Source organism: Astatotilapia calliptera, unplaced genomic scaffold, assembly GCF_900246225.1.
Source record: "Astatotilapia calliptera unplaced genomic scaffold, fAstCal1.2 U_scaffold_13, whole genome shotgun sequence".
Lineage (NCBI taxonomy): Eukaryota > Metazoa > Chordata > Actinopteri > Cichliformes > Cichlidae > Astatotilapia > Astatotilapia calliptera.
Genome location: NW_020535652.1, coordinates 116,146 through 129,245, shown reverse-complemented (window position 1 = coordinate 129,245; position 13,100 = coordinate 116,146). Strand labels below are relative to the sequence as shown.

Sequence of the window (13,100 nt, the reverse complement as noted above, 5' to 3'; positions counted from 1 at the left end):
GGTTATCACAGTTCTGGAAGACAAAACAAGCTACAACTTATTCTGTCTGTGTACTAAACCACACTTTAATTAAAGATATGCTTTATATCAAACTACAAAATCATATTTTACTCTTGACCACGCAGCTGTTTTGGAAAAGGCAACGCAACACTCAGATTAGCAGTTCACCACAGTGAGTGCCTGTGAGCTGCAACCATACATATGTGAAAAGAGAAAGCAGAAGCCACAAGTTAGCTTTAATTAGATGTAAACGTAGAGAAAAGCAGAACAGTGTCTGTCTTGGTAACTGAACGTTCTACGTACTTTGAACCACATGGGTCTATTTAACTGAATGCACACAAGCTATAACAGTTTATAGACATGCAAACCAAACTCAGTGTACAATGTGTACAACTTCTTCAGTTACAAAAAAAACAATACAGTATAATTCTGGGTTGTTTTTACTCTCTGTTAGTTGAAATTATGTCTTTATTCAGCTCTCTCAGCAACCTGTAGGACACACAGAAATTACAAAAAAGAATATTTTATACATTTATTTTCTTTCTTTACTTTTAATGATGGAAAGAAATTGCTTTGGTGCATATTACACACCAATGTTTAACTTAAAACAGAATGAATATATTTGACCTGAAACATTAGCATTCTTATTGTCTCTGGTGGGTCAAGCATTAATTCTGCATTTGTATTATGATAGGATCATCTTACACATGACTTCTGAAAGGATGAAACCTCACAAAGATATACAGTGGAATCCCAGCTTACGAATTTCCCATATATCAAAAAATTCAAGTTACGAAGGCACTTAACGGCAATATTTCAGCCCATTACGAAAACTTAGGAAAGACCTTCGGGAACTAATTAATTTCATAAGTCGGGATTCCACTGTGTGTGTGTGTGTGTGTGTGTGTGTATGTATATATATATATATATATATATATATATATATATATATATATATATATATATATATATATATATATATATATATATATATATATATATATATATATATAGATAGATATATATATATATATATATAGATAGATAGATAGATTCGTTATCTATGTTTATTAGTATTTACTGACCATTGCGCATTATCTGAATGTGACAAATCAGGAACTATTATTGGCAATCTTACCTATGATATTATAGAATAGAAGGGATCTGCTGATACAGGTTGGTTGATACATGTTGAGGGCATTCTTGTGATGGGTCCCGGTTCTGCTTCAGCAACATATGGAATTAAATCAGTTGTTAGCCAAAATGTTTATTTCATAAAACATTTATTTCGCTATATGCAAGGTGCTGCTAACAGGGCTAACAAAAAAGGTGAATCTCTAATGGCGTTTCTGCTTTCTATTTGCCTGGCAGTTCCACTTTGATGAGAAGAAAATGTATTAGCCCAAATGGCACACCACCTGTAGGGGATGTCTTAGGGATCGGGTGTAATTTATGTTGGGAGGCGGTAAAGGGCAGTGCCCCTGGTGGTCCATGGTTAAGGGGCTATGGAATTTTAACTCTCTGGTGGTGAAAGAGCCTGAACTAGTGTGCCAATGCACAGTTTGGGGTTTGTAACCAGTCTCCTGAAAGATGTGCTTGGCTCTGTTCCTCTGTTCCACTATGTAGTTGTCTTCAGTGAAAGTCAATGTGGAGAGCAGAGTATTCTTTTTATCCTTCTGCCTTACTGATTATCAGAGGGTGTCTTGTTGTTTCAGTACCTTCTTGAAGTTGCTTCTCCACCTGGCAATTCTATTGTCCTACTGACAGACATCAGTTCTTGTGTGGGCAATGAGATCTGGAGAGGCATGACTGTGACTCACTCTGAACCAGAGTGGTGTTTTGTTCATGAACTTCTGTGCAAATCACAGTTTGCCCATAAAAAAACACCATGCTCTAGCATAAGGGATTTCATAATTTGCAGATCCAGGTCGAGACTCATGATCAATTTTTCAGTCATGATCAGATTTGGGTCTGTATTGTCTGGAAACGTGGGTAATGAGAGAAAGAGCTGAGCTCTCAACTGATCACCACCTGGTGGTGAGTTGGATTAGTTGGTGGGAAAGGACACTGTAACATAAGGCTTTCTGCAGGATTTTACAGCATTTCAGGAGAAGCTGGGTACACTGAGAGTTCAGTACTTCTGTTGTTCAGGTGACTGTACATTTAATAGGTTGCTGCCCGCTGTGGTGGTAATCCCTGAATTGGTTTCACTGAGTAAGTTTTTATTTCTTTATACAATAATACTAAAAACATTGTGTGTTCTGACCTGTTTGATCCTCGATCAAACTATATTCCTTTGCTGACAGACAGAGTGATGCTGAAACAGAAGAAAGTAAACAAAAATGTATCATTATATAGCCATAAAAAAATAGATATTGTCCAAAATGAATTAATAAATAAATTAGATCCAGACATTACCACACAAGAAAATAAATATTAAGAGAGAAAACACAAGCATAGAAAAGAAAACAAACAAAAGATACAGCATAAATTACCTCTGTTTTTTCTTACAACAGCATGTGTTTCTTTCACTGCATTCACTGTACTGGCTTCTGTTGAAACTGGGGGAAAAAAGAACATGCAATGACTATTTCTAAATCATTTAGGTTGCCCCATGTGAATTTAGCTTAAGTCACTTTAATTCCTTAATACAAACCTCTAATAGGAAATTTCAGTTTTATTCTAGATATTAAACCAGTGTTTTACTATTACTATTACAATAATATTGAAACAGTGTTTGTTTTCTTACCTGTTTGATCCTCGAATGAGCGAGAATCATCTACCTTTGTTGACTGACAGAGTGACACTGCAGTAGAAGAGGGGAAAAACAAAAAAATAAACAACAAAAAAAAACAAAAAACTTTTTTTTGAATAAACTTTAAATTAGCACATTTTCTATGTAGCAATTGTTACACTGCAGTGATTCCGTCTTTCTAGTGCTTAAAATAATATACTTCTGAATGAACAGAACTGCATTGCTTGTAGCAAACCAAAACCCATGAACACAAAATTATGTGAAATGTTTTTCTTTTTTTTTTTACCTCCGCCCTGGCGACATTTACCAAAGTGATGCAGTCCCACCACCAACAACAGAGCACTCAATGAAATAGTGGCAATGATCCAAGATGTGGCACATGGCATCTTGTTGAGACTTTCTGAATGAGTTGTTGAATGTTAAAGAGTTAAAACATAAACAGGGGAACATAAACAACCCTAAATTTTCATTTATACTTCTTTATAGTGCAACACTGTTTAAAATTTGACATATCTGCATTCAAAACTGAAAAAAAAACAACAACCCACAAACCTTACTTCACATTTGATAATATCAGAAGGTATATTTTGCACATTTCATAATATTTATTTTTTTATATTTCATAATATTTCTAAAACACGAAAAGATACAACGGCTTTGCTTAAAAATCAATGATTGAAAATGTGTCTACATTTCAATTACATCACACGTCTGCACCAACCTTATATTAAAATGTAACACAAAAGATACCATACTGGCACATGACTTAGCTTAGAATTACAAAGTGATGCAGTTGTAATAGTACTGCCATTAAAAAAGAAAGAAAAAAAGATATGACCTCTTCAGGGTCTTACCTGTGACACTGAGCCAGCTCTCCGGTGACTGTCCACCTCCTGAGATGTTGCATGTGTAAAGTCCCTCATCTGACTTTGAAACTCTGTGGATTATCATGTCTCCTGTGGAGCTGCTGTGAACATGAGCTCCATCTTTATAAAAATTAGAGGTGAAGTTGGAGGAAGCAGTTTTGTTTCTGCAGCGAAGAGTCACAGCTTCATCCTGCATCACAGGAACAGCAGGACTCTCCAGGACCACAGATCCAGCTGAATGACAAGAATCTGAGATTTAGTTGCTGTGAAATTTATTTAAACTAAGTTTGAAACAAAATGTTGTCCCAGTGCAAACTTACCAGTAACAGTAATGTTGATGCTGTCACTTCTGTTTGCTCCTTTAGTCTCACACCAGCGCTCTCCACCGTCATCTGGATACACACTTTTTATTATGCACAATGATCCTGCTTTTCCCTGGTTGTTGTGACTGCATGAGTTTATTTTCCCTTTGGAATTATGCACAACTTCCCAATAAACAGCATCCTCACAGTAAAATATCACTGATTCATATTCAAAGAACTGCAATCTGTTTGGAGCGATACGAAGAGAAACTGCATCTGTGAAAAAGAAAAAAAGAGAAAGGTACAGTTTAGACTTGTACCAAAACTGCTGTGGTTAAACAATGGAAAAAAAATAACACTTGAGTAAATGAAAGCAAATTAACTGAAGAAGTGACTCATGACTCCGACTGATTACATGTACCAAATGTGCAGGTTCACTAGAAACACCACAGAACATATATTTTCCATACTTTTTATACATTGTCTGCTCCCCGAAGCAGAAAATAGTAAACATCATTCATATCAACAAGCAAATGTATGATACACACCAACTTCCTGGTAATGTGTACACAGCAGGATCACTAAGGAGACAAAAAAGAAAATAGAGTTTACAAAAAAACTCTTGTTGGCTCCCACAGCTGCTGACAAAGGTATCATAGCATCTCATAACTACTGTAGTTTAGTTTTTATGTGGAAATAGACGTGGTACTTACATAATTTGATGCACATAGCTCTGACCTCCATGATGCCGTGCTCCTGACTGTGTCAGCACGTGACAAATGTAAAAAGCAATGAGCAGGGGCGTTTTCCTGTGTGGCTTCTTTCTGCACTTAAAGCAATGCTAAACCTTTAAAAAGAACTTTCAAAGAAGTTGTTGCCTTCAAGTTACCAGCAGTGTTTCACTTCACTATGAAAGAGGCAACAAAGACAGAATAATGCTGCGTTCAATACTTTTAATCGTTTAATATTTATTTATTAGTGATGTTTACTTTATACTTTTATGTATTAGCATACTAACATACATTTATTTGTACTAAAAGATTTGAGTAGTAGAATCACCAAAACTGAAGTAGTAGTAATAATAATAATAATAATAATAATAATATAATTAGATTTACTAACCCTAACATCTCCAATAATGAGAAGCAGTGACATAAAGTTGGTTCCCAACTTGCAAGGTTAACTTGGTAAGCTAATAACCAGACAGGTTCACATGAAAAACTGTCCCAGCAGCACTGTTGGTGAATTTACAAAGGACGATAAAACCACAATGTTGCAAAAAGCTGAAGAGGTTAAAAACATAATAAAAAACAAAAGTAACACAGCCGCTGCAGACAAAGCAGCAGTGTGAGTGTGTGTTCTGTAAGAGCAAAGGTTAAGTTCAGTTTAGTTTACTTTAGTTCAGTCTTAAATATACTATATAAATGTGCGTGCACTTTAAAAGTCAGTAAGACTGGGAAAGAGTTGCTTATGAATATGTTTTGCCTATTTGAAAATGGGAAGAAAATCTGCCATAAAAGCCAGCTGTCCACTTTAAGTTAACAGACATACCAAAATAAGAAGTGTATCATAAAGACTGCTCCGAGACAAAAAATATATATATATATAAAAAGAACATACAAACATAGACTATTCTGTTCTGAGATGTAACATTTTTTTATAAAACAATAAGATTTAGGAATCTACATAGTTATTATTGATGTTCATTGGTAACAAACAAAGTCTTCTGATGTTATTATAAAATTCAGTCCCTCGTACTATCCATGCACAGAGCTATGCTGTTTTCCAGAGAAATGATTGGTCAGTAGGTGGTAATTGGATATCTGTTGATCGCTAATGGCAAACATAACCTGCTCCAGAGTAGTTTAGGACTGAAGGATACCGTAGCATAAGGATATACCCCTGGTAAGAAGTGGACCACCTTTGAAGTAAAGAAAACGCAGGGATAACGCTGAGATATGACATAAGCCTGTTCTGTAATACAACAATGGAGATGTGTTGATATCACTGTTTCTAAAAACCCATAACAACTAAGAATTTTCAAATCTGACTAAAACAGCATATTCACATATGTGGGATGAAGCTATTTGAATAATATGCCTATTTGTACACCCAGGACCTGTGTGATTGCAGAACTAAATCCACAAAAGATTATATCAGTATGGCCTCATATAGCATTTTAATCATAAACAAACATATGTGAGAATCCTTTTCTCTGATTACAGCTCTGAATGCAACACATTTGTCCTCAGTCAGCAAACATCTCAACGTGGGTCTTGGTTACTGTCTCTGATCAAATTGCCCACAAACAGCCAACTCCATTATATATATATTTTTTTATTTTAAAAGCAAAACATCAGCTGTATTACCTACATACTCTCCATACTCTCACTTCAGTTCTGCTCAAGGCCCTCGAGGCATGACAGCATAGCTGCACAGAAGTCAAAAGGAAGAGTCTTTAGAGCGCCCCCTCCCTCTAAAGTGCATTCACTACATGCACAAATAATCTCTGCTTACCTTTCTATAAAAGTTGCCGCATGCCTCTGGTTTAAAATTGAATAGATTTATAGTAATGGCAGCACGTTTCACAACAGTCCTACTCTGCTTCCTACTCTGTGTCATAAAACATTACACTGTGTTTTATTTTGTTTATTTTTATTTTTTATGTTTTGTTTGTTTGTTTTTTTCTTCTTTCTGTCTATAAAATAAAGTTAAAGACAGTTTACACTGAGTACATATGCCTGATATTTTATTGGCACTAAAAGCAATATGCTTATGCAATGAAATCCAATGTATCAATGCAATGAAACTTCAGTGTCTTCATTATTTCAAATGTAAATAAATTGTATAAATGAATCATACACGCAATGTATCATATAATACATTGTATGTACGATCCTGAAGGATGTAGCAGGACTGGAAATTGAGATGGATTGACAAATATTTCATAAACTGCTGTGAGACCAGATTGGGCAATGTCATGGTGGACAGAAGGTCTTCTTGTACTCAAATTATAGAATCTCATACAGTTGTGTAGATATGTGTACATATCAAAACAAGACATTTCTTGTTCCAAAATTATTCTGTAAAAATGATTGTCACAGTGTTTAGGGTAATGCTGTCACGGTTGACGATGGCCAACCGTGGGGAAGTGAGGAAGAAGAACCCAGGCGCAGAGCTCTGAATATCAGCAGTGCATTTATTTACAGTGAATGGAAAATAACAATAAATGCCCGTGATCTCCCCTGACTCCCGTGTTGTGTCTTCCCTGACAAGTCCGTGTCTTTGTGGTCTTTGTGCTCTCCGCTCCCGTGTCTCAGCACTCCTCGTGCTTCCTGCTGTCTGGCAATCCACACCTCCCCTGGGGACACAATAGAAGCAGCAGTCAGGACACATACAACCGAGGGGATACACACGTAATGATCCCGCGCCAGAGGAAGCTCCATCGCTCTTCTAAATAGCTCCCCCGACAAGCCCAGATCAGCAGCAGGTGTGCGGCAAGGCTTCGTGTGTGGCCAGTCCCCTAGCAGGGCCACACCCACCAGGTCTGAAGGTGCCTGTAACTTGGCCACAGAAAACAACTAAAGACACATGCACACACCAACTAATAACAATAACAACAACAACAACAATGATAATAGTCCACACTTCTCATGGACCCCGAGTCCTCCAGAGCTGAGTCCGTGACAAATGCAGCCTCTCAAGACCACATACAGGATAATTTAGACTTTAATTTAAAGACTTTTGAGTACATATTTGAGTACAAAAATATACAATATATATGAAATATAGAAGAACAATATAGAAGAATGTAATTATACATACACTAAAATAAAACATTATAAGGTGCTGACTGAAGTCATAGAGACAAAAAAGGTTCAATTTCATTTCTTAGTAATTATCACCAAGTTTAACTAACTAAGTTGTAATAAAATTACAAACAAGCACCAATGGAAATTTTAAAAACATGAAGTAAATAAACAGTGTACCTGCAATGTTCTTTTATATAAATAGAAGTTTAAGAAATACAGTCAATTCAGCATCACCAAATAATCACACATCTTTGTCTGAGCTGACTGTTCATCTGGTTCAAATCATCTATACGCTGCAGTCGTTCCATTAGAGTTCCTCTCGTGCTGTGCTTCTGACTGACTCTTTGTCTGCAGCTTTGTTAATGTTGATAGCCGCCCTGATTGCTGATTTCATTGATGTCTCGATCCAACAATGAGGGAAGGCTGTGTGCTCACCAGCAAAGTGCACCTTGCCCTCACTTTTAAAGAGCTCTGCAGCATATTCTAAGTGTTGGTAGGGTGTAAACAAAGCAAATGCACCCAAACTATAAGGATCCAAGCTCCACTTCTTCACTATGACCCCTGTGCAGAGATCCCTGACCTTCTTGCCATGAATCTTTTCCAAATCTCTCAAAGCCAGCTCTTTAAGGTCTTCATCGTTTGGACCTAGGAATAGTAGGGAGTTATCAGACCAGGTGTAGGAAGCCAAAAGGAACCCGAAGGAAACAAGATGAAACGAGATTCTGATTGATTCTCTTGCAGCTGCTCTGTTCTGTCAACTGCGTGACTGATAGCCTTGAGTTTGAAATCCAGTTCATAAACATGTCTCTTAACAGGTGCCATTTGGGGTCTTTATGCACACACAATGAACATTATTTACAGGAAGTTTTACTCCGCGAGGCTCCTGACTACAGTATGCTCTGACAATCCATCAAGTGGTGCAGTTTTGTAGCTTACCAAAGTCATACTAAAACCTTTTTTAACAGATTTGAGCGCCGTGTACTATATAAAATTGTTCTGAGGTCAGTAAGCACAACCAAAATTCATACATAAGGCGCACTGTCAATTTTTGAGAAAATGTAAATATTTTCAGTGTGCCTTATAGGCCCAAAAATACGTTACTGTTGACTCCTGCTGACAGCAATACAGCCTAAAGTCATTATTTTTTATTTTATTTAACATAAATGACACAGACTAAAAAAGCTAAAACGAAAGTGAGCACAATCCCCCAAAAGTGCTGGTTGGTGTGCTTGGTTTTACAGGTTATTAACAAAATTTGTCCTGTTTTCAAAACAGGTATAGTCAGTTCATTTTAATATCAAGCAAATTACTTCCATTAAATATCAGTGCAATTATTACTAAATTGCATGTGTGTAACCACGGTAACTTCTGACCCCACTTCCGCCAGTCCCTTTATTGTGGCGGGAATGAATCCTGTATAAGTTCCGGGTCAATCAGCTGCATGTCCCTGCTCCTCTGGCTGCTGTTGTCCCTGTGGTTGGCGTACTTGTCAGATATCGACAAATTTTGCACTACAGGCCAGTTGACAGCGTGCAATAACCCGGCCGATTCATTCATCTTTACACTACCTCACACTCGACTCAACGGTGAGTTATTTGTTTGTTTTGTTTTGTCACAATTAATGTACATGCGGAGCCGCGATCGCACATCCTACAATGCCGGTAAGCTAATGCTAGGCTAGCGACAGTAAGTGCAATTACTAGTGTCATCTATTGGATATTGTTGTTTTTGTTTATTCCATTATGGCCGAATGTTGATTTAACGTATCTAGAGTTGAATGAGTGATTTGATTTTTGTAGTTTTGTCCGTTTTGGATGTTTTTTGTTACTTTTCTGATGAAATGCCGAAACGGCCTATGAGATTTTGCATGGAGTTAAATTCCATTTACATTATTGAATCTGTTGCGCAACACCTGTGATTAATTGAGTTTTGTAAATATATTTGATTAACTTTGGATAATATTTATTAGCTTTAACGCTGATATACTTTGATGGGACCCATGAGAATGTCTTTCTAGAATAGTATTTAGAATGACATTCATTATAAGAGATGATGGTTTATTGATTGTTGTATGAAACGTGGCATTGATTACTTGACTTTGTTATTTATGGATTTATGTATTTATTTTGTCACAGCAGTAGAATGCTGTTTCATTTTCTTCTGTGAATGATAATTTCTGTTTTTTGACCTTGTTTAGGTCAGGTTTTTTTTTTGTTCTCCCGCGATCAGCCCTGATCAGCGCGAGATGGCGAGCCACCCGACCACCGCTACGTTGCGGTAGGAATTGTGAACCTATGGACTGAATCACAAATTGTTGACAATGACCTATCACAGGTCCATGGAACTAAACTAAATCATATACTGGACTACACCTCATCCCACCTCCTTTTGGAACCTACTAAGCTGTTTTGTATTGTCAACATTATTTTTGTTTGTGATATATATGCATATGTTTCTATTTCTTTTGTACATCTGTCTATACACTTCTCATAACAAACATAATATATATATATATATATTTGAGCTCTACTTTTGTTTCCTGTGTTTTATTCACACCCTCAGGCTCCATAGTCGAATCTTAATCTGATAGCTCATTGTCTATGAGGCTGCAGTCAGGCGCCCTGGTCCTTTAACCGCGTTACATGTGGCAGTTGTTAGTAAATAATTAGCATTTTGGATTTAACCTCCTTGTACTGTTGTAGGTTAAAGTGACCCATTTTGTTTTGTTTTATTATGAAACTTCAAGTGCAAGTGTAATAAAATGAAAATGTTTTATTTGATATATTTTCACAGTGACACATGTGACATCAAGTCAGCTTTCGAGCTGGTCATGTCCAACTCAATACACAAAATCATTCTCAAAAAGACTCATCTATTTGCATGGATTTAGATGGTTTTTTGGGTCCTCATCCTGGCCGGGGTCTGGAAGTCATTTTAACCCACTTTGGCAAGGACTGCCGAAAAATTGTAAAAGAGATGAGCACTGTCAGATGGGAGAGAGACAACCTAGATGCTATTATTATACTTCATAAGAAATGCACCTAAGAAATGAACATAACAGGAGGTTTAAATATTCTCCTCCCTGTATTTTGAGCCTGGAGAAAGGAACTCCCCAAATACATTTGCAACAGTTTCAAGATTCAAGACTTTTCATTTTACATGCATAGTTATACAAGGACAACACGCAGTGAAATGTGTCAAAAATGTAATGACATCATTCCTGGTTGGGCTCAAACCACCATCCTTTGCTAACAGCCAAACACACTAAACAATAACCCTAAGACAATATACAGGAGGTTGAAACTGAGCACCTTTGAATCCACTATCCATCAACCAGCATTGCAGATTTTCTTAAATACATATTGCAAGTTAAATATATTTGGGAAACACAAAGTCACAGCTCACACGTGTGTCCACAAACACAGCACAGAGTACATTAACAGGCATTTGAAAATGGTCCTAAAACAAACCGACACGCAAAAAAAACCCAGCCAAAGTTTGATGGCCAAAATCATCCTAAAAGGAACATTTAAATTTTAAAAAAGTAAAAGTAAAGTGTAGCTTTAGCAGAGTTTCTGCAGATATAAAAGGTTTTCTTAAATACTTGAATAAATTGTACTCAATATACTATCTGACAATACGTAACTGGACAATTATCAGCTGACATTTGGATTCTCATTACTTGGACGGATTCATTTTGTGACATTGCAACAGCCTCAATAGGAGTATCATAACTGGTGGTTGTAGCTCGGGTTAGTGAGATCCCTGGCTGTTCCAGTCTGCATGCCAAATATTCTGACAAGATACTAATAATACTAATAATTTGAGTATTAATGTCTGTGAATGTTGGATAGTAAGCACTTAAACATTAAAAAAAGTCCTGTTTGTACATCGGTAAATGAGGTATGCTGTATAGAATAGAATATAATGCATTGTATTGTCACTATACACATGTACAATGAGCTACAGAGCATCTCCTAATCAGTGAAGACATGTGGGAAAATACATGGGATGAGGTGCACAGTTCTGCAACACATATACAAAAAAAATATGAAAAGTACTCAAAAAATAGCAGATGTACAAATATCCAATCAGGTTATATATTTAAAGTCTGGGTTATTGCACATAAATTAAATATTGCACAGTGGTGATAGTAGTTGTCTCTGTATAGAGCAAAGTCCTTGGATAGCAGAAAATCAATTGCGGAACTGTGTTGTCGGTGTATGTGTGAGTTCAGGGAAGAATCTATTTGCCAGTCTATGGGTCTTTGTGCTGATACACCTGCAGCACTTCCCTGAGGGAAGCGGGTTGAACAGGTCAAAACCAGGGTGGGAGCTGTCTTTGATGATGTTTGCTGATCTGCTGAGGCAACGGGAGGAATAAATGTCCATCAGGGAGGGGAGAGGGCAGCTGATGATCTCCTGTGCTGCCTTGACTACACTCTGAAGCCTTACTCTATCTGCCTTAGTGCAGCTGCCACATCATACTGTGATGCAGTATGTTAACAACTGTTGATTGGAAAAGGTGCTTTGAAAGTTCAAGTTAGAGTAAAGTCATGTAACCAGTCAATTTACAAAGACAGGAGAAACCAAACTTCTCAAATTTGGACTCACCAGACCAAAGCACAGAATTCCATTGTAATTGTGTTTCTTGGCAACAAAATTTAATTCTGCTTGTTGCTTTCCTTTGTAGTGATTTTTTTTTAGCAGCAATTTGACCATAAAGGTCTAATTGACACAGTCTGCTCTGAACAGAGCAGATGTATCTGCTACTGGAACTCTGTGTGGCATTTATTCTGGGCTCTAATCTCAGGTGCTTTTAACCTGTGCTTGCTGAGGCTGGTGACGATGAATTTATTCTAAGCAGGCAAAGGTGACTCTTGGTCTTCCTTTCCTGGGGCAGTAGAATCCAAACATGGAAAAATGCACAAAATCAGGCAGGACAAGGAGAAAAAAGAACTCCCCAGACTGAAATCCAACAGGGAGATCAGTTTGAGAACAAGAAAAAAGACCGTCAGCGCATAGCACATGATAAACTCTTAATTACACTATAGAAAACACACTAAGACAGTGTCCTTGCCTGCAGGCTAAGTAAACGTCTTCCAGCCAGCCCAGGGGCCTGGCGTAGATAGGAATGGGGAAACAGTCTAACACAGTCTGTTATCAGGGAGAGTTTGTTCAGTCTCCAGCTTGAGACCACAGTTGGCATTGAAATGATTCCGGAATGAAATGAATAGTGGTTTATTCTGTTTAGTGCAAAACACTCATGTGAATTTCAAAGCATGTTCTAATGTCCCAAATACTAGAATCACAAATACTCGACATGACTTCATCTTCGGGCCTGTGTTGAGCATCATAAACAACAA

At 37.2% G+C, this 13,100-nt stretch overlaps 1 protein-coding gene across 1 annotated transcript; it reads right to left on the bottom strand.

The window, feature by feature from the left end:
- Positions 1-431: 431 nt before the first annotated feature.
- On the bottom strand, positions 432-5,053 carry LOC113017460 (uncharacterized). The gene is made up of 11 exons (XM_026160609.1): positions 5,046-5,053; positions 4,637-4,683; positions 4,472-4,504; positions 3,942-4,199; positions 3,610-3,855; positions 3,042-3,164; positions 2,750-2,806; positions 2,496-2,561; positions 2,267-2,317; positions 1,139-1,221; positions 432-489 (listed from the first exon to the last, which is right to left on the bottom strand). The coding sequence occupies exons 1-10, from the start codon at positions 5,051-5,053 to the stop codon at positions 1,139-1,141; spliced, it is 972 nt and encodes a 323-aa protein (XP_026016394.1). The 3' UTR covers positions 432-489.
- Positions 5,054-13,100: the final 8,047 nt, after the last annotated feature.

Excerpts from the sequence above, each read along its gene's own strand:
- LOC113017460 (XM_026160609.1), bottom strand. Across the intron at positions 4,200-4,471 it reads TACACATTACCAGGAAGTTG|ATGCAGTTTCTCTTCGTATC; the intron begins GTGTGTATCATA and ends TCTTTTTCACAG. Across the intron at positions 3,856-3,941 it reads CATCAACATTACTGTTACTG|CTGGATCTGTGGTCCTGGAG; the intron begins GTAAGTTTGCAC and ends CTTGTCATTCAG.